The following is a 20,217-nucleotide window of genomic DNA, read 5'->3' on the forward strand; positions in this document are numbered from 1 at the left end:
CAGCCAATCGCGGCTAAACAGCTGATGATGCGGCCGCCTGAAGATGACGTTTGGCACGACATGGATCAGGTAATGTATAATGCACCACACACTTCCGGGTACACGGGCGGGGGTGGTGGGACACGGGGAAGGGGACGATTCACAGACATAACATACATTACAAAGTTGTATAACTTTGTAATGTGTGTTATTCTGTGAATAATTTTTTAGCGCCGCACTACCCCTTTGAGTCACTTCTCTACATCATTTGAAGGAAGTTCAAGTTTGGAAAATAACGATGGCAATGGTGTCATATCAACCACTTTGTTAACCCCTTCTCGACCCATGAGGTACAATTACTGGTATTTGCAGCTGACACCTTCCAGTAATGACTGACATTAAAGATCATTATTATGCCAGTCATTTAACTGTTTAAATCCTGTGATCAACTGCAGCATTTAAACAGTTTTGTCTGTAGTGTGTATATTTTGTATATATGTAAAAAGAGGTAAAGGCTATGTTCACACTATGGTGGACATGTATGAGAAGGCGTAAATGCCTTTTTTAGGCGCAGATGGGGCAAATTGGCATAAAAATATTCGCAAACTATATTTTTTTGGCATCTGCTCCATCTGCACCACCGCATTTATCATTTTTTCTGTGAAAAAATTATAATAAAACCTACGCCACAGATTTTCGCACAGACAGGCTCCATGCGATCAGGATTTATGTAGAGGCAATGCGCCTCTACATGAATCCCCTGAGCTGCGGAGCTGTGGGGACATTTGTAAGCCAGACTTCAAAAATGTCCCCCAATGTTTTTTCCTCTCCGTTTTTGAAAAGAAAAAAATACTTAGGTCATTTTGAGTTTAAAATGACGTCCGTCATTTCGCTGTTTGGCAGCCCGTCAGTGCAATGATGGCTGTTGATACATTATTCTAGTTAAGGTGGACTAATTGGCCTTTGGGGGTGTCTTTAATTGAAAGATCATTGATTTTAATAGTAAAAACGGTGAAAGGACGGAGAAACATGAAAAAACTGTGTGTGAACAACTAAAAAATATTTTCCGCTGTTTCAAAAGACCAAAAATAATTGTCATGATTTTGACTTCATGACATGATCATTATTTTGACATCCTCACAGACAACGCCAGTCATTTTATACACTGTGTGCATTGGACATCCGTCATTCCATTGACTTCAATGTATTGCATTGAAATCTATTAAATCGATGCAATAACGGGCGTCTTTTTAAATAGAAAAATGAAATGCCTTTTCTCTTTTTTTGACGTTGTGTGAACATAGCCTAAGGGTCCTATAATCTAAAAGAAAAACTAAAAAAGAAGAAAGAAACAAAATGTGTAACAAGGTAACATTTATAAAACACAAAACACTAAAATAAAAGGCCTGGAATTCTATTGTAAGTTATGCCAAACAGTCAAATGTGTCTTAAAGGAGTCAGAGGATTCTTTACCTGTGATATAATTTTTATGTAGTCCTCTTTACTGAAATTCTGCTAACAAAAATATAGTCCTATTTAAATTTTTCCACTGGACTAGCATACAGGTGACTGTACTTGTCAGAGAAGAAGGAGTTATTAAAAGAAGCAAGGCAGCAGTGAAATGGTAGGTTGCTTTGAAGTGAAGGCACTTGTGCATGCTATGAAAACAGTGTGACATTTAAGTATTGTCTACCCCGTTTTATTCTATTCAGTAAACTGTTATTTGTTGCTGTTAGATGCTTATTAGAAGTAAAGAAATGTGATATTTTTAGCTTCAATAACCTGTACTTTTAAAAAATTGGTTACTCTGAATTCATAGTTCCACCACTATGCACTATGCCTGTATTACACTATAATAATTTTAATTTTGGTTTTAGTTCAATGATTTCTCAAGTAGTTAAATTAAATAGTATTCCATATTCTTATTAAAATTAACTTTCTAGTGTATAACATTATCCCCATATAAAGCTGGCATAAATGGCCTGATGTTTTACCAAATCCAACTGCGGGTGTGATATTTACATTTCTTTTGCAATATTAAGCTTTTGTTTTATAAGAAAGAGTGTCACATGGTATCCTCAGTATTTCCTGTGTCAATATATGATGGACCTTGGGCTACCACATGTTAGAGCAGTAGGATACCTCAATAAAACAGTTTTGTGAAACTTTGCACTTTTGTTTTATACAGATGAAGGCAGGGTATATATGTATGCCTATGAATCAAATGCACACAAAAATACATTAAAGAGGTTTTAATGGCTAAGAAAAACATGTCTGCTTTCGTTCAAAAAGTGCATGAATTTTTTTCCCTTAGTTTGGGTTTGGTTTTAAGCTTAGTTCCATTGACGTGAATAAAGTGTCATTGGAATACCACACACAACATGAGGACAGTGATTGTGCAATTTTTGCAAAAAATGTAGAAATCCTGGTAGAGTGGCAGAAATAGCAGAGTGGTACGTTCCTATTGGAATTAAGTACTAAGGGCTACATAATTAGATGTATTGAGAAGGTGTTTTTACAAAGTTGGTCGGGGAGTAATGATAAGGGAAAGCTTTCATTATATATGAACCTGGGCCCAAAGTGAAACCTTAATCTTTGGTGGTTAACCTATATGGTTCTAAATTTGTGGAGGGGTTAGTAGTAGTTTGAGAGCATGTATAGTCTTGAGCCTTTGGGGAAAACTCTCTATCCAACTATAGTGGAGTCTGTAATAATATATATTACATTGAACAGGTTTTATTATTCCTAGGTCTAGCTAATTTTTGGACAGATGCTAAGACAAAATGGTCCTATGCTGCTGATAAGAAAACGGGCATTGCTCCTCTTCCTTCTGTGGTAGGTGCCTCCTTTTCATAGACTTCTTAGAGCAGGGGCTATGGATGATAGATACAATGGAGAAAGTGGGACCCTTAGACCTTATTCACACGTTCAGTATTATATTCAAGTCTGTAGAGTCCTCCCGTACAATGTACTAAAAATTACAGATTGGGCATCCGTATTGCATCCATATTTTCGTAAATCCGTTTTTTTTTTTAATGACTGAACAATACTACTTAATAAATTTGAGTAGGTTAAAAAAAATAGCACCAGTATGCCCAACCTCTAAAATAAGTCACATAATCATTTTTCAGCCATTTTACTTTGCCGTTTCTTGTTTGCTTTACTGTGAGACAGCTCCGTTTATTAATTTGTTAATTCTCTTTCTGTTTGCCAGCACATGGGCTTCTGCAGTTCCTTCTTCCTGGTTATGGTTGCTTAGAAACACAATCTTATGACCTATGGGTCATCTGTTTTTTTTTACGGAAATACGGAAGCCAACCATTTTGCAAAAAAGTAGTGTATCCCATTGATTTCTATCAGAGGATCCATAAAAAATCTGGGTCCGCACTATTACATGTCCTTTTTTTTCAGCATTGGTTTGCATCCTTGTAATCTACTGTGTAAATAGCCCAATAGACATCAATGTGCACTAACTCGAATATGGAAATGTGGATCCATAAATTACATGTGAATAAGACCTTGGAGAAAGAATAGTTCTCTTTGGGAGCTATTGGTACTCTTCTTAGTGGTTGGGGTGCCCTACACCGGTTCTCAGTGTATAGACCATTACTTGATGATCGTTATCTTGTAAAAAAAATGGATTGTCATCTTCCCTTGGAGAGAATGAATATTTTTTGTTTTCCTTCCCTGTCCAGAATTGAAGTGTATATATCTATCATTATCTTTTTTTAAAGTTTTCTAATATATTTTATCAGAAAAGATTTTAAAAAATGTAGATTAAGATTTTTAAAGTACGTAAATAAAGGCTTTTCACAAAGAGGAGGCTGTACAGAGCTTTGATATAGATAGATACATGAGGCCTCAACTAAAGGCAGGAACTAATGATAAAAGAAGTTTCATGTAAATAACTGCATGAATTTCTGGTATACAAATAATAAAATATTAGAGAAATAATAACTTGGATATGAATATAATTGCATGTCTTCCTAGGTAAACATATTACTTTCTATTGTCATCATTTTTTCAGAAGAATAAAAAAAAAGCTATTTTCAAGGACAACTACTAAAGCCACTAATAGTGTTGGGTATATTAGATTGTTTTTCTCTCAAACCCAATAAACATAAAATGTGTGATATTTTTTCATTTAGAGAAGAGTTCTGTCCTTGAAAAGAATAAGTATTATTCAGCTCAGCCTCATTAAACATTGACACATATATTGCCTTTTCATCAGCTTGTCTAGACCTAGAGCTGAACACTTTAATGTAAGTTAATAACAATCTTTTATAACAAAAATATTTTTGTTGTCCGTCTGTTAACATCTCTATCACCTCACCCCCCTAAATTTCACATTTTTTCTCAGGAATTAAAGTAAAGCAATATATTCATTCAATATTAGTTGAGCTGATCACTGATAAAACTGGTTACAGATTCACCAGTCATACAAAGTGAGCTGTCAGGTTCAAAATTTGCCTTAGCCAAAGCGATTATAATGGGAAAATCAATTCTCCTAGTGTGTTCTGTTGACTAAGAAATGTGCCAATTTTGTTAGATTGGAAAATCAAAACTGAATCAAACTTGGAATAAATATTGGTTGGATTGAAGATTTATTAAATCTAATGAAAGCCACATTAGAATCCCAGCTGTTCAGTAAACACATAAACTGTTCACTCTAGATAAGTAATGAAACTCTTTTAGTTTAATTAACAAAGTTTTACCAGAGCCATCCAAAGATTCCCAGTATCCTACTTTAAGGCTAAATTCACACAACATATTTTTTCATTTAATAACGGCCATTGTTGCAGTTTTTAAATAAAATAATATATTGAATTGATTTCAATGGAATCCCGGCCAGCGTGTATACATCCTGGTTGGGATTCCGTGCAGCCCCACAAAAAACTGACATGTCAGTTTTGCACGGCCGCTATTTATTGAAACGCTGCCTGCACAATACTGACAGTGCAGACAATGTAAATTGCGGCTCTGGACGCCCTTTACATTGTTAGCTATGGTGAATTGGAACGTGGGCACACCTGAAAGTGCCCGCATTCCAATTCAAAAGAAATTACGTTCATCTGCCCCGTACTGCAGCACCAGCCAGGATGAGTTTCACTGACAGCGGCAGTTCTGTAACATGGCTGTGTCTCAGAATGTCCGCTGTAATACACAGTGTGAACACAGCCTATGGCTGTAGCTTCAGCCTATGCTGATTGTGCCAACATGCCATTCCAATAGCACTGCAATAAGCCACATGTAAGCATAAGGGATACCACAACAGCCAACTGCAGTGCTTGTCAGGTTTCATGTCCTAATTCCTGCATAAACCCCATTTTCCTACCATTAATATATTTTTAGATGTCAACATTTTTGATATTTAATCGTTGAAGTGTTTAAAGTAAAAAAAAATCACAGACAAACACGTATATTATACTCACCTTCACGCCCGCACCTGTCTATATTTGAATCTCCCACCGATCGCGGGTCCCTGGAGCTCCAGATGGTGTCACTACTTCCTCGTCCTTCGGCAGGTAGCATCAGATGACTGACGGCTAACATTGGAGGCGAGCAAGCTGTGAGTCATCTCTTAACACCTTACAGGGAAGAGCATCAGATGACTGACAGCTTGCTCAGCCAATCGTAATATAACTTTGTAATGTGTTTTATTTGCTGGGGGGGGGGGGTGATCACTGGAGTTGCCCTTTAAGTTTTTTTTTTAACTTTATGAAATATGCATATGGAATACAATAGAGATAAGCAGTTTTAACTTACCGATTTTTTCTTCTTTTTACATCTCGGCTTTTTACAGCTTGAGTAATAATTAAGTGCTGCATACTCCATTAGTGCCGCAAATACAAATAAGAAACAGACTGTCACAAACAGATCCATGGCGGTGACATATGAAACTCTTGGTAAGGATTTTCTTGCTATGGTACTTAATGTTGTCATTGTCAATACAGTGGTGATACCTGAATGGAAAAACAAATCCATTTAGCTTACAGCAGGAAAACTTGCACAGCCTTAAAATATTTTCTGGGAAACGAACAATCAAGAATGCATTTAAGAAAAAAAAAGTATAAATGATGAAGATGATTTGCCGTGTGAGCCATTCACGGTGAATCTGGTCAATTTGCCTCAAGTGATTTTGAAGATACCTTTTAAGATGCGTCAAGTGTCATTTCTTCTGTAACTGCTACATTCACATTCATCCTTCAGAGGTTTGTATCTCATTCTGTTTCTTTTAACTAAATATAATGTAGGAATAGATCACAGCATGGGAAGAAAGTAAAGCTTTTTCAGTTTGGGAGGATCCTTCTTTTTTTTCCACCTGTTACTGCTACTTTGGTTTCTAACGTATAGGAAATATTGAACCATGAACTATGAGTGTGAATGCAGCCTAGAGCTATGTTCCCAAATTTTTGTCACTTTGAGGCAAAATAATTATTTATTATAGTTATTTTATAATGATGGCCTTTATTTGTATTATCACAGTCATTATTATGAACTATTGTTATTTGGCCTCAAAATGACAGCCATCCTAAAAGACAGCTGTAAAATAGCAAAAAAATAATAATAATAATGGTTTGTGAACATAGCCTAAGACTGCTGTGGGAAAAATAACCATATGAAACTTAGAATATGTTTATTAAATAGGGTAAATTAAAGATACTGAACAAAACTTGTAGTTAGAGATAAGCAAACAAAACTTCACAAACCAAGATTCATTGTGAACTAAGCAAAAAGTTTGGTTTGTTACACAACATTACATACATTGCAAAATTAGTAACGAATCCGGTCCGAGATGGTGGCTGCACAATTTACTACACATGGAAAAAGGGCCTATGCCTACAAAAAAATTCCTATGCTTACCTATCTGTGCTCCCCGAGTGCCCTTCTGCAGGTCTATGGTGTCTTCCCTCTCAACTTCCTGACTGAGACAAGAGGGACAGCCCGCTCAGCCAATCAACTGGATGCAGTCTAAGTCATTAATTGTATGAGCGGGCTGTCACTCTTGTCTCAGTCAGGATGTAGAGGTGGCTGCGATCAGTGGGGACACTGGAGAGCATGAACTGGGCAGTAGTGGTGAGCGAACTTACTGAACCGCACTAAAACAGCTAAATGCCTTTAAGGTTTCCTTCAGACAAACCCAAACTTTGCTTCACATTTTGTCGAACTTTTACAAAATTGTGCTCACCTCTACTTGTATATAATTGTGTATAAATATCATATTATTTGTAATAATGAGTAAGAAATATTTCAAAAACTAATAAATTCTTAAAAGTATATTTTATGCCTATAACACAGATTTCAGGAATTGCCTTAAACATGGGAAAAATGTTTAGAAATCAACTGATTCCCATTACTAAAAGACGTAGCTAGAAGGAGCTAATGGGGCATGTGTCCAAGGTGTTTAATGCAGATAGCGATGGGAGGACATCAGCAGCTACTTTCACTTAAAGGGAATGTGTCATCAGAAGTAACCTACTTTTAAATCAAGTTAAACATTTTTTTTTTAGAATTCTTTTTCAATTTTGCCATCTATAATATAAAATAATCCTGAAGTCTTGCAGTTTTCATTCTAAGCACTAGACCTAACATTAAGCAGAGATTTCATGTATCTGTGGTGATAAGAAGAGGCTGCTGTGATCTGTACAGAATTACAGCAACAAGTGACACCAGTAAATAAATAGCACCAGTATAACACTATTGCAGCTCCCTTTTCAAGCCACAGGGTATGCTTTGTAATGTTTCATATTCATCTCAAGGGGACAGGGCTTGTCTAGTATCATCTATGTCCGTAAGGCTTGCTGTAAAGCATTTTGCTATATGCTGTTAAAAAAAACAGCAAAGGCAAGATAGCAGCTCCCATAACAATGGAAAAGAAAAAAAAAATAAGTCACAAAATTGAAAAAGATTAGGAAAAATAAATAAATAATTTTTTAGTATCTGCCTGATCAGTAAAAGAATCGTTTGCTTTAACTTCTTAATGATGGGCCGATTTTCATTTTTGCATTTCAATTGTTTCCTCCTCGCCTTCTTGAGGCCATATTGTAGACACTGTTCATTTTACCACTAAATGTACAGTTTTATAAATTGTGCAAATTTTTACATGCAGGCTATGTTCACATACAGTATTTTGCTCAGTATTTTGGTCAGTCAACCAGGAGTGCATTGAAAACAAAGAAAATCTTTTCATGATAGTTTTTCTCTTCCACTCAATTCCACTCCTGATTTTGGCTGCAAATACTGACCAAAATACCGACAAACACTGGCCAGCCAAAATACTGTGTGAACATAGCCCCAACCAGAGCATGTCATAAATTGTGTGAAGTAACTTTATATGTACTTGTAAAAACTGGGAGTGGAGTCTAAGGGGCCGTAAGTCTTCACCAGAGCCCGTCACACGGGACTGGCTTGCTGTGGCAGGTGACCCCCAGGGTGCTACCCCTGGCTAGGCTTGCTAACAGCAGTGAGCAAGGTGCAGCTGGTGACACGTAGAAACGCAGGTACACAGCAGGACTAACATCTGGAATCACAAGCAACAGAGCACATAGCAGGCAGGAACCATGGAGAGCTGGAACCACACACTATCGGAAGCATGCAGAGGCTCCAACAGGGAATATCAGGACAGGTGCAGCTTTATAGGGAGGTGATTGTGTGCACAACCAATTACGGAAGGACGCACTGTCCCTTTAAATTTAAGCAGAGCTGGCGCACACACTCCCTAGGGGACGGGCGCGCCAGACCGTGGAGAAAGAGACAACACCGAGGACTGGGGACCACGCACGGTCGGAGGAACGAGCGAGGCTACAGCAAGGAGAGAGGAGCGGCCACAGGAAGAGGTACATGCCACGGCCATGGATTTTAGAGCACAAAAGCACAAGAACAGCTCTTATTCACTGGTGTGTCTCTACATAAAATCAGGATGCCCAATGCATATGTGCAGATGGGGAATTACTTAATTACTTAAAGAGGTACACTTAAAGAGGTATTCCCATATATACTGATATAATTATGCTTCTAGAATTCATCAAGTTATACATTTTTGAAAATGCATTCATTTAGCAAACTTGCCTCCTCCTGATATGCTACTCTGTCTCTCTGATATGCTATTGTTGAAAGCTTGTTGTCTAGGTTACAGACCACCACTGTACTCTGAAAACAGTGGTCTGAGTAATGTACTTATACTGTATATATACACTTTGGGGAACATTTATTAAAAATGTCCCTGCAGTGCCAAGTCTGTAAGGATTTATGTAGCGGTGCAATGACTTTACATAAATCCTGTGCACACCAGAACCCCTCCGTGAGCACAAAGTGAAACCTACACCAGCTCAGAGCTGGCGTAGGTTTTAATGAATTTTTTTCAGTTGAAAAATGTTAAATGTGGCACATGCAGAGGCTGTGCCTCCTCTGCGTGAAGCCGCACCCCCCAGCCTGACCCCCTCCCCTCTACCACAAGTGGCACAGAGGGACCCAATGCAAATAAAATATTCACAATACCAGTGTTTGCAAAAATATTTGTGCATCGAACCCATATGTGCCATAAAAAGGCATTTTAGTCTGATAATAAATGCCCCCTATATCTCTATACATCTACATAAGGGTGCTTTTACAAAGAGAGATTAATCTGACAGATTTTTAAAAACCAAAGCCAGGAACAAAGCCATTCCTAGCTTTGGCTTCGAAAAACTGCCAAAAGCAGATACCCTAATAGCTATAAATATAAACATACCAGATCATTTTTGGATCACATTGGTGGTCTGTAACCTAGACAACCAGCTGTTAACAATGGGAGGAAAAGAGCAGTATATCAGGAGAAGGAGGCAAGTTTGTTAAATTAATTTATTTGCAAAAAAATATATAACTTGACAAGTCCTACAAGTTTAAAGAGAATCTGTCAGCACCTGGAGCCCTCCCGAGGTGCTGACAGTGTGCTTTAAGTGATAGTTTACTGGTTAGAAGGGTACCTTTGCCTTAGCTCTTGGGCGAGCGGATGCCGTAAATCCTCCACTGTAATCAAGTGTCAAAGAGGGGTTGTGGTAAGGCACTTGTGCCGCACTCTGGCATGCCTCCCCACTCCTTTCCCCTTCCCTTTCTCCATGAGTAGTCTGTGCTGAATGGCCTCTTGAACACTAGAGACAGCCTCCATGTTCGCACATGTGCTGATGCTGTTAAGGGCAATGCATGTCGTCCTGCCAATGGTATCACCGGCTGCGTGCCTCTCCTCTTCACTGTTTGCACAGGTGCCATAGACCAGGGAAGCAGCGCACATGCGCTGAGGAGCTGAAGCCAGTGCCCAAAGTTGGGAAACTCCTTTCATGGAGAAAGGGGAAGAAGGAGGAGTGGTGAGGGGTGCTTGATCACTAGTAATTACAAGTGTAGGCCAGGTTCAGACTATGTAACTGTGCGGCTGTATTTGCGGCTGTAATTGTGCGGCGGTATTTTTGTTGGTTCATGCGTACGCTGGAAAGTATAGGATATACGGCTGCACAGTGCACACTATGTATGAATCTACGGCCCGATTGTAAACGGACCAGTGAAAAATTAACAAGACCATTGTTTGCGGCTGGACATGCGGCCGAGGATTGACAGGCGGTCCGTAAGGAGTACTTCAAAAATAGCCGGCAATGATGCCGAATGCCGATGCCTCTAATAGTTAATATATTAAATTAATAAAACACATTCTCTTTGTAATAAAGTCCCTTTCGTTGGTCAATAATTTAATTCTAACGAATCCATCATTTTGCAATTAAATATACTGTTAAAATAAATAGATATATAAATAAATGTATATTTATATATATATTTATTTTTTGACAGTATATTTAATTGCACAATGATGGATTCGTTAGAATTAAATTATTGACCAACGAAACTGAATTTATTTCAACGAAATTGTGTTTTATTAATTAAATATTAATTGGTACAGGAAGCTCCATAAGCCGTTAATTCATATGCCGGAAATAGAGCTTTCTGTACTAATCATCACTTTACTTTAATGAAAACATCAAATGTTTCTTCTAATTATGTTATCACAATAGCATTATTAGAAGAAACATTTAGAATTATATGTGCGCTCAGCTGATTGGCTGATCGGCTCAGCGCACATATAAGGAGCCGGTCCGCAGCACAGTGACTTCATTGTGCTGCGGACCAGCGAAGAGGACACATCGGGGTGAGTATAGAGCTCTCCCCACCCCCTCCCCAGCACTGCACCCCTCCCAGCAAGGAAGGGGGGGTCAGTTAACCCCTTCCTTGCTGGGATGGGTGCATTCTGACATCAGTCTGGCCCCCAAGGGGTTAAGGGGGATGCAATACATCCTCCCTTAACCCCTTGGGGGCCAGACTGTAAGCAGCGATCTGTAAAGATTCTGCATACTGTAAGGAGCACAACCCCGCTCACAATGATGGGTGTTGTGCTCCTGTTTGTGTGTTTTTTGTTTTTCAGATATCGGTATCCTGTGGATTACCTCGGATTCCGTGGACTACGTCGATGACCAGCGTTTTTTTTAATGTTTTTTTTTAATAAAATGGTCAATGAGGGGTGTGGAGGTGTTTTTATTTGAATAAAAAATTTTTTTAACTTGTGTCTTGTCTTTATTTCTTTACTTTATAGACTTAGTAGTGGAAGCCGTCTAATAGACGGAAACCATTACTAAGTTGGGGCCTAGTGTTAGCCGGTATAAAATGGCTAACACTAACCCCCTATTATTACCCCAGTACCCAATGCCACCAGGGGTACTGGGAAGAGCTGGGTGCCAGTGGTCCCGGAGCGTCAAAATTGGTGCTCCTTGACGGGGCGGCAGCAGGCTGGTAAGATTTAGGCTGGGGAGGGCCTAAACCAATGGCTCTTCCTACCCTGGTGTTACCAGGCTGCTGTCGTTTGGTTTTTAACCCGGCTGGTTATAAAAATAGGGGGGACCCTATGCGTTTTTTTTTAATTATTTATTTATTTAAAAAAAAAAACGCATAGGGTCCCCCCTATTTTTAGAACCAGCCGGGTTAAAAACCAAACGACAGCAGCCTGGTAAGACCAGGGTGGGAAGAGCCATTGGTTTAGGCCCTCCCCAGCCTAAATCTTACCAGCCTGCTGCCGCCCGGTCCAGGAGCGCCAATTTTGACGCTCCGGGACCACTGGCACCCGGCTCTTCCCAGTACCCCTGGTGGCATTGGGTACTGGGGTAATAATAGGGGGTTAGTGTTAGCCATTTTATACCGGCTAACACTAGGCCCCAACTTAGTAATGGATTCCGTCTATTAGACGGCTTCCATTACTAAGTCTATAAAGTAAAGAAATAAAGACAAGACACAAGTTAAAAAATTTTTTTATTCAAATAAAAACACCCCCACACCCCTCATTGACCATTTTATAAAAAAAAACATTAAAAAAACGCTGGTCATCGACGTAGTCCACGGAATCCGACGTAATACACAGGATACCGATATCTGAAAAACAAAAAGGGAGAAACACACAAAAAACACACAAACAGGAGCACAACACCCATCATTGTGAGCGGTGTTGTGCTCCTTACAGTATGCAGCATCTTTACAGATCGCTGCTTACAGTCTGGCCCCCAAGGGGTTAGGGGAGGATGTATTGCATCCCCCTTAACCCCTTGGGGGCCAGACTGATGTCAGAATGCACCCATCCCAGCAAGGAAGGGGTTAACTGACCCCCCCTTCCTTGCTGGGAGGGGTGCAGTGCTGGGGAGGGGGTGGGGAGAGCTCTATACTCACCCTGATGTGTCCTCTTCGCTGGTCCGCAGCACAATGAAGTCACTGTGCTGCGGACCGGCTCATTATATGTGCGCTGAGCCGATCAGCCAATCAGCTGAGTGCACATATAATTCTAAATGTTTCTTCTAATAATGCTATTGTGATAACATAATTAGAAGAAACATTTGATGTTTTCATTAAAGTAAAGTGATGATTAGTACAGAAAGCTCTATTGCCGGCATATGAATTAACGGCTTATGGAGCTTCCTGTACCAATTAATATTTAATTAATAAAACACAATTTCGTTGAAATAAATTCAGTTTCGTTGTTCAATAATTTAATTCTAACGAATCCATCATTGTGCAATTAAATATACTGTCAAAAAATAAATATATATATATAAATATACATTTATTTATATATCTATTTATTTTAACAGTATATTTAATTGCAAAATGATGGATTAGTTTAAATTTAATTATTGAACAACGAAAGGCACTTTATTACAACGAAAATGTGTTTTATTATTTTAATAGATTAACCATGAGAGACATCGGCATTAGTGCAGAGGATCGCAAACCCCGGTAATAGCAATTCATGTAAACTGTGTTCCCTGCTTTCCCAGATGCATCCCGAGGTGTTTGCATCACTTTCTTAAGATTTTATTTGTTATGTTTAGTTGAACCAGATTTCAAAGTAAATGACCGTATGTTTTGAGCTGCATGTCTATTTTTTCCCACGGCCGGAGTTTCATCCGCACATTTACAGCCGCATAAAAAATACAGCCGCACAGTTACATAGTGTGAACCTAGCCCCCAACTGTAAAAAATAAAATAGAAAAGAGTCATTGCCAGGAGGTGTTGCATGAGTATTGTCTGAATTAGTTTCATGAGTGTTGCCAGGAGGTGTTGCAGGAGTAATGTCAGGAGGTGTTGCAGGAGTAATGTCAGGAGTTGTTGCATGAGTATTGTCAGAATTTTTTTGCATGAGTATTGCCAGAAGGTGTTGCAAGAGTAATTTCAGGAGGTGTTGCATGAGTAATATCAGGAGGTGTTTGAAGGTTTTTAAGACTTATAATGCTATAATATTTTATAATGATTTTACTAATTACTATTGTCAGGGGGTTGGTCTGCTCTGTCGGGGCTGCTCTCAGTTGCACAGTAAAAAAGTCCTGTGTTTACTGTGCAAGGTAGAAATGACCATCAGTGGGCAGGAAAGAAAGCTAAAGGTGCAGGTACGTGAATAGACCAATCAGGGAGAAGCACTGCATGATGAGAATTGTAGTTTTCCGACTGGCGCCATCTTGGATATAGACCAGATTTTAGAAAAACTTGAAACTCAGGAACTGTGTCAGCTAGAAAGATGGGAGATGGCTCAATACTCAAGGGGGCTTGGTGAGTAAGACCAGCTAGATCTGAAAGTGGCATTTTGGACACATGAAAAAATAGGTTCCTTTCAAATGAATTAAGCTTAATTGCAAACCGCACCTGAACTGGAGACAAGAGTTGTGTTGTCTCTGAAAGAAAGTGCCTATGGGGTGGACTGAGGAGGATGAAGAGCTCTGGTGGTGCTTTGGAGAACAGTATTCTGTATGGAGAGTAACTGTGGTCACGAAATTTGATAAAGTAAGAACATATAGCTTTTTCAAGGAATGCAGAAATGTGCGGTCTTTTTTTGTGAGTTGCCAAGAGGGACAACTACCGAACTACTTGCGCAACCTTGAACCTGATTATAAAAATGTGTACACTCCTATGGGGGAAGCACACGGTTATTGGGCTGCTGCCATCACCTGGCTGGAGGTTTTGCCTTGAGAGCCGCTTCATTAGTAAAAGAACCTGAGGTGTGGGAGGAAGCACAGACTGCAGAGACATGCTGGAGATGAGTGACGGTTTGTGCTTGAAACTTTTTCCAGAAGCAGAGGCCATCCATCCAGCCATCGAATTTACCTTGCCAGTCCCTTCTACTTCTATGGCAGTTCCCAAGTCGGCAGACAACATCTCATCATCTCCTCTAGTGGCAGTACCCAAGTCGGCAGACACAATTTCAAATTCTCCTCTAGTGGCAGTCCTCAGGTCACTAGACACCATCTCACCTGCTTCAGTGGCAATGCCAAAGTCAGGACACACAATCTGCCCTTCTGCTTTAGGAGCAGTCCCCAAGTCTAGACACACCATCTCACCTTCTCCTGTAGTGGCAATTCTTCAACCATATTGTCTGCCATTACTCCCAACTGTGTGTTGACCATCTTTAATGCCCAGATGTTGCTGGGTTCACGGGGCTGTTATGCACCTTTAGGCATTTCAACTTTCTGTTATGTAGGCTTAAAGGACAACTCCCGCGGGACCCCAAAAAAAAAAAAAACACAGACAGACACCATACTCACCATCTCTCCGGTGACGATCGCCACTCGATTCGCCCGCCGTCCGCCTCTCCGTCGCCGCCGTCCGCCATCCAGCGATGTCTCCAACTTCCGGGTCCAGGGGATGGAAAAGGCTGCCAGTGCGCTTGCGCACCGGCAGCCTTTTCATTGGCTGGAGCGCATCACATGGCTTCCAGCAAGCTCAGCCAATCAGGGCTGAGCAAGCTGGAAGCCATGTGATGCGCTCCAGCCAATGAAAAGGCTGCTGGTGCGCATGTGCACCAGCAGCCTTTTCATCCCCATTCACTTTGCATGAAGACGGCGAGGAGGAAGAAGACCCGGACCGCCCCTCGGCTCTGACGTCGTCGTCACCAGATGCCGTCCCGGAGAAGAGGACCGTGACGATCGTAATAGGTAATGTATACATTCCTTAACTTCCGGGGTGGGGGGTCGGGGGTCCGAAAGTGGGGGAAGGGGGCCAGGCCGGGTATTTAACCACATTACAAAGTTATATAACTTTGTAATGTGTGTTAAATGAGAAAAAAAAAAATTTGTGGGAGTTGTCCTTTAATTGGTCAAAGTTGAAAAGTTGTGCCATGTTGTCCACATCTAACGTTTAAGAAAAGTGCTTTGTCATTACACCATGTATGTAGCAGAAAACCTGCCTATTGTTATGCGGGGTCGGGCACCATGTCATTTCTTTTATCCTTCCCCTCCCCAGCACTTGCTTAAAAATAGGTCTGGCAGACCTCTCCTTTAGTTTTGTTGGTGTTCACAGTGTTAAAAAAAAACAACACAAAAGAAAAATTACTACAGTGATGTGCAGATTCTAATGAACACTACTTACTATGTGCTAGAGGAACTCTATCTACAGAAGGGACTTGTTATTCAAAGGACACTTTACAGATTTAGGCTATGTTCAGATGCTGTATGACACCAGCCATGCCGGTGTCAGAGAAGATCATCCAGGCCGGTACTGCAGTGTCAGCCGGATTATCTTTAGCGCTGCATAGTTCTGATGTGGGCGCATCCGTATCCAAATTCCCTGCTGCTCAAAATGGAGCGTGTGGCCGGATTGTACGAACTGCCAGGGTTTTCTGCGGCCGCTATTCAATGAATAGCGGCCACTGAAAACTGACATGCCAATTTTTTACATCGCTGCTAGGGGTCCCAGCCGGAGTGTATACTATGTATATACACTCCGACTGGGATTCCCTTAGGCTGCAGCACAATGTAGGTAAAGGATTAATCACGGACGTGTTGCAAATCGGCAACGACCATGATTAATTCTTTACTTACGTTGTGTGAACATAGCCTTACAGTGTTATTATATGTAATCTCATCACCGCTACAGCGGTCATCAGACTCTTATTTGGTGACTGCTTACATTACACGCACTTTTGCTGTAAGGTACCATAATATATGCAGCCACCATTTTGAACAAATTTGTATAAACTTTCAAAAAATTTGGTTAGTTGCCAAATCAAAGTTCTGAATGAATCTTCATGGTTCAGGAAGTTCGGTTTGCCCATCTCAAGAAGAGATCATTACACACAACAAGATTTATCATCTATGGTAGATTTAGGATTCATTATCAAATAAAATATATCATTAAACAGCAACTGGGGGAGGACTGCAAGTAAGAAAATTTAATGTGTCACTGTCGTTATAACAGTGACAAAGACAAAATCTTTGCATGTAAATTGCATGTTTGCAATTTACATTTTTTTTATCATGTTTTTACCGAGTTATCATGGAAAACTCAGCACTTCCTGTGTTTTTTTCCCCAAAGAGATTAAACACAGGAAGTCCCATGTTTTCCAGGTCATCGGAGCACTCACAGAAGAGGCAGTCATTTGATTGACGGAGGTATTGAGCAGTAACACTCTGTATTGGCTACGAAAACAACATGCGATATGCATTTGCAGACAACCAGGAGATTTTAACACAATTGCTGATACAACACTATTATAGACTGTAATTGGTGGCAGCCTTATGTTGTTCACTGCTATAGATTATACCACAGCAGTATATCACAGATTTTTTTCCCCCCTAATGTATTGTGTAGACAGCAAGTTCATATACAAGAATGGTGCTGTTTCTGGAGGAAAGCAGTCATATTTAGAGAACCCCTTTAAAGCGACTCTATACCCACAATCTGCCTCCCCAAACCGCTTGTACCCTCGGATAGCTGCTTTTAATCCAATATCCGTCCTGAGGGTCTGTTTGGCAGGTGATGCAGTTATTGTCCTAAAAATCAACTTTTAAACTTGCAGCCTTGTATCAAGTTGACGTGCCCTAGAGTTTGTATGCCCTAGGATTGCAACGCCTCTCCGTCGCTGCTCATCACTAGGAATACCCCTGGGCAGAATTTTTCCTGTTTATCAAATGTCTGCACACTGCACAGGTGCCTTAATGATCCAGTGTTCACACAGGTGGTGAATAAGAGAAATTGTTCTATGGGCATTCCCAATGATGAAAAGGGCAGGGAGGAAGGAAGAAGGGGTGTCACAATCTTAGGACATGGGTACTTCTAAGGTAAGCCAATTTTACAAGATGTGTTTTAGGACAATAACTCCATCACCTGCCGAACAGACCCCAGGAAGATCTTGGATTAAAAGCAGCTATCTATAGGTACAAGTGGTTTGGGGGGGGGGGGGGGGGGGGATTGTCGGTACAGAGTCGCTTTAATATTGTAAAAACAATCCTGAAAAGGTGCCCTTTTTATTGTAGATCTGAATAAAATTTAGTTTTAAGGATGAGTAAAACATTTTTTAACCAATCATAACTTTTTGTTGTGGTTTTAATACAAACAATTTTGAGGTACATTTATTGTATTAAACACATATTGAATATTAATTGTAGGAGTTAGTATGAACACAGCAATACCTATATATATATATATATATATATATATATATATATATATATATGTTTTAAAGTTTTTTTTATGGCATTCTGTGATGTAATAAAACATTTTTAATAATAAAGTAATAATAAATAGGCTCATTTTTAGCTTTTGCACATTTACAAGTTTCCATTCACTGCCAGAAAGCAGCTAAAAAGTGGAAAATGGAAGCAAAAGTATATTTGTAATAAGAATAAAAATAAAAATTGAAAAAGCACATTACCTTTTTTATATTTAACTTATATATATAATATATAAACAGGACTAAGGGTCAGTGTGACTGCTGGAATAATTTAAAAATGACAAGAGGAAAACCTGTCAGTGGCTGAAAATGGAAACTATTGCTGGTCACTGCAAGTCAGAGATTGCGTTTTTGCAGTCCCAAAGCTCTCTTGCTTTGTTATACTGAGTTGTCAGCACTTATCACTGACATGCAATTTAAACAATACGCAGACAAAGCAAAAATGACAGAACTGTCTTTTAAATGTCTTACCTAATGCTGTTCTTGCTGGAGTGGCATCTTTTTTTATCCAGAATGATACCCAGGATAACACAACTGTTAATATGCAAGGGATATATGTTTGAATAGTGAAGTATCCCATTCTTCTGCTTAAATCAAAGTACACAGTCATGACAATATAATCACCTGTTGAGACAAAGGCAAAGCATTCTTGACATCTAATTCCTACTCGCAATCTAGTCATATAATTTTATAAAATAAATAAAGTAAAAATAAAATAAATAAATTTAGAAATGTAATACATGGCAGGGAGCTAGTCATGTAGGCTGGAAGGGCTGGTCAGAGATAGTGACAACACTTGGAATGATGCAAACAACCTCCAACTCCAGACTACACGGATTATGGGGCGCAGGTCCAACTTGAGATCGAGGCACAGTGAGTAATAAAAATATATTTTATTGTGGAGACTCAACGCGTTTCGGAACCGCACCGGTTCCTTTCTCAAGAGTCATGATACTGATAAAACAGAACAGCACTATATATCACAAACCAAGATGACATCAAAAGGGGAGGAGGACTCAGAACCTCCCACTTCAATCAACACAGACACCTGTAACACCAATAAAGAAAGGCATATAGCTATATACTACATTGCATTGAAATACAATAATATATAAGAGTATATAAAACGAATATGTATATAAATAAAAATAATATGTGTAGAAAATGTATAAAAAAAAAAAAAAAACTTTAAAAAAACTTTAAAAAAACTTTTTTTTTTCACTTTATTGAAACTTTCCAATCACTAGTTCTTAATGAGCTACGAGATATTAATAGCACAGTTTACAATGATACTCATAGGGACAATCTAACAAGAGGTGAGAGAAATGCTTTAGACTCTCTGAGATCCAATACTCAATTAGTAATACGCCCGGCTGATAAGGGGGGGGGGGGGCACTGTTCTTTTGAACAGGACGGATTATCTTGAGGAGGCATACAGAATATTATCTGACACTGATTATTATATTAAATTAGATACTAATCCTAACCATGAATACACTATTGCTTACAATATTCTAATACAAGAAGCGATGAATGAAGGTTTTCTGAACAAAAATGAGAAAGATTTTTTGTCTATTATTAATACTAATTTTCCTTATTTTTATTATCTTCCTAAAGTGCACAAATGTGAGAAGAAACCACCAGGGAGACCTATTATTTCGGGGGTGGGATCCCTCACATCTAATCTTTCCCATTATATTGATTTATTTCTTCAAAAATATGTTTGGGCACTACCGTCTTTTCTTAAAGATTCTTCACAATTGATTACTGAATTACAGTCACTTTCTTTACCTTCTAATTTTTCCTTTATCACTTTAGATGTAGGAGCACTCTATTCCAACATTGACATTGAATTAGGTTTAAATTCTACACAATATTATCTCACCAATGATATTTCTTTACCGTCAGCTCAGTCCACTTTTATATTACAGGGTATACGTTTTATTTTGGAACATAATGCTTTTTCTTTTGAAGATGATATATTTCGTCAAATAAAGGGCTGTGCGATGGGCTCTCGTTTCTCCCCAAGTTTTGCCAACCTTTTCATGGGTCGTTTTGAGGCAGAGCTCATCGCACAGTCCCAAGTCTCTGAATTGTACAGTAAATTTTTGTTTTTTTACCGTCGTTATATCGACGATTTATTCATGGTGTGGACGGGGACTAATGATGATGCGCTTCTGTTTGTGCATCTTCTAAACCAGAATGAATGGGGCATTAAATTTACCCTTAACTAT

At 39.3% G+C, this 20,217-nt stretch overlaps 1 protein-coding gene across 1 annotated transcript in view; it reads right to left on the minus strand.

Moving 5' to 3' along the window:
- GABRG3 (gamma-aminobutyric acid type A receptor subunit gamma3) overlaps positions 1–20,217 on the minus strand; it is a 395,342-nt gene that overhangs the window by 9,902 nt on the left and 365,223 nt on the right. Inside the window, exons 7-8 of the mRNA XM_069972388.1 lie at positions 18,455–18,607; positions 5,746–5,942 (exon numbers count right to left, since the gene is read on the minus strand). Of these exons, the coding sequence (XP_069828489.1) occupies positions 5,746–5,942; positions 18,455–18,607 (350 nt within the window). The remainder of the gene's footprint in view (positions 1–5,745; positions 5,943–18,454; positions 18,608–20,217) is intronic.

This window comes from Dendropsophus ebraccatus, chromosome 5, assembly GCF_027789765.1.
Source record: "Dendropsophus ebraccatus isolate aDenEbr1 chromosome 5, aDenEbr1.pat, whole genome shotgun sequence".
Classification (NCBI taxonomy): domain Eukaryota; kingdom Metazoa; phylum Chordata; class Amphibia; order Anura; family Hylidae; genus Dendropsophus; species Dendropsophus ebraccatus.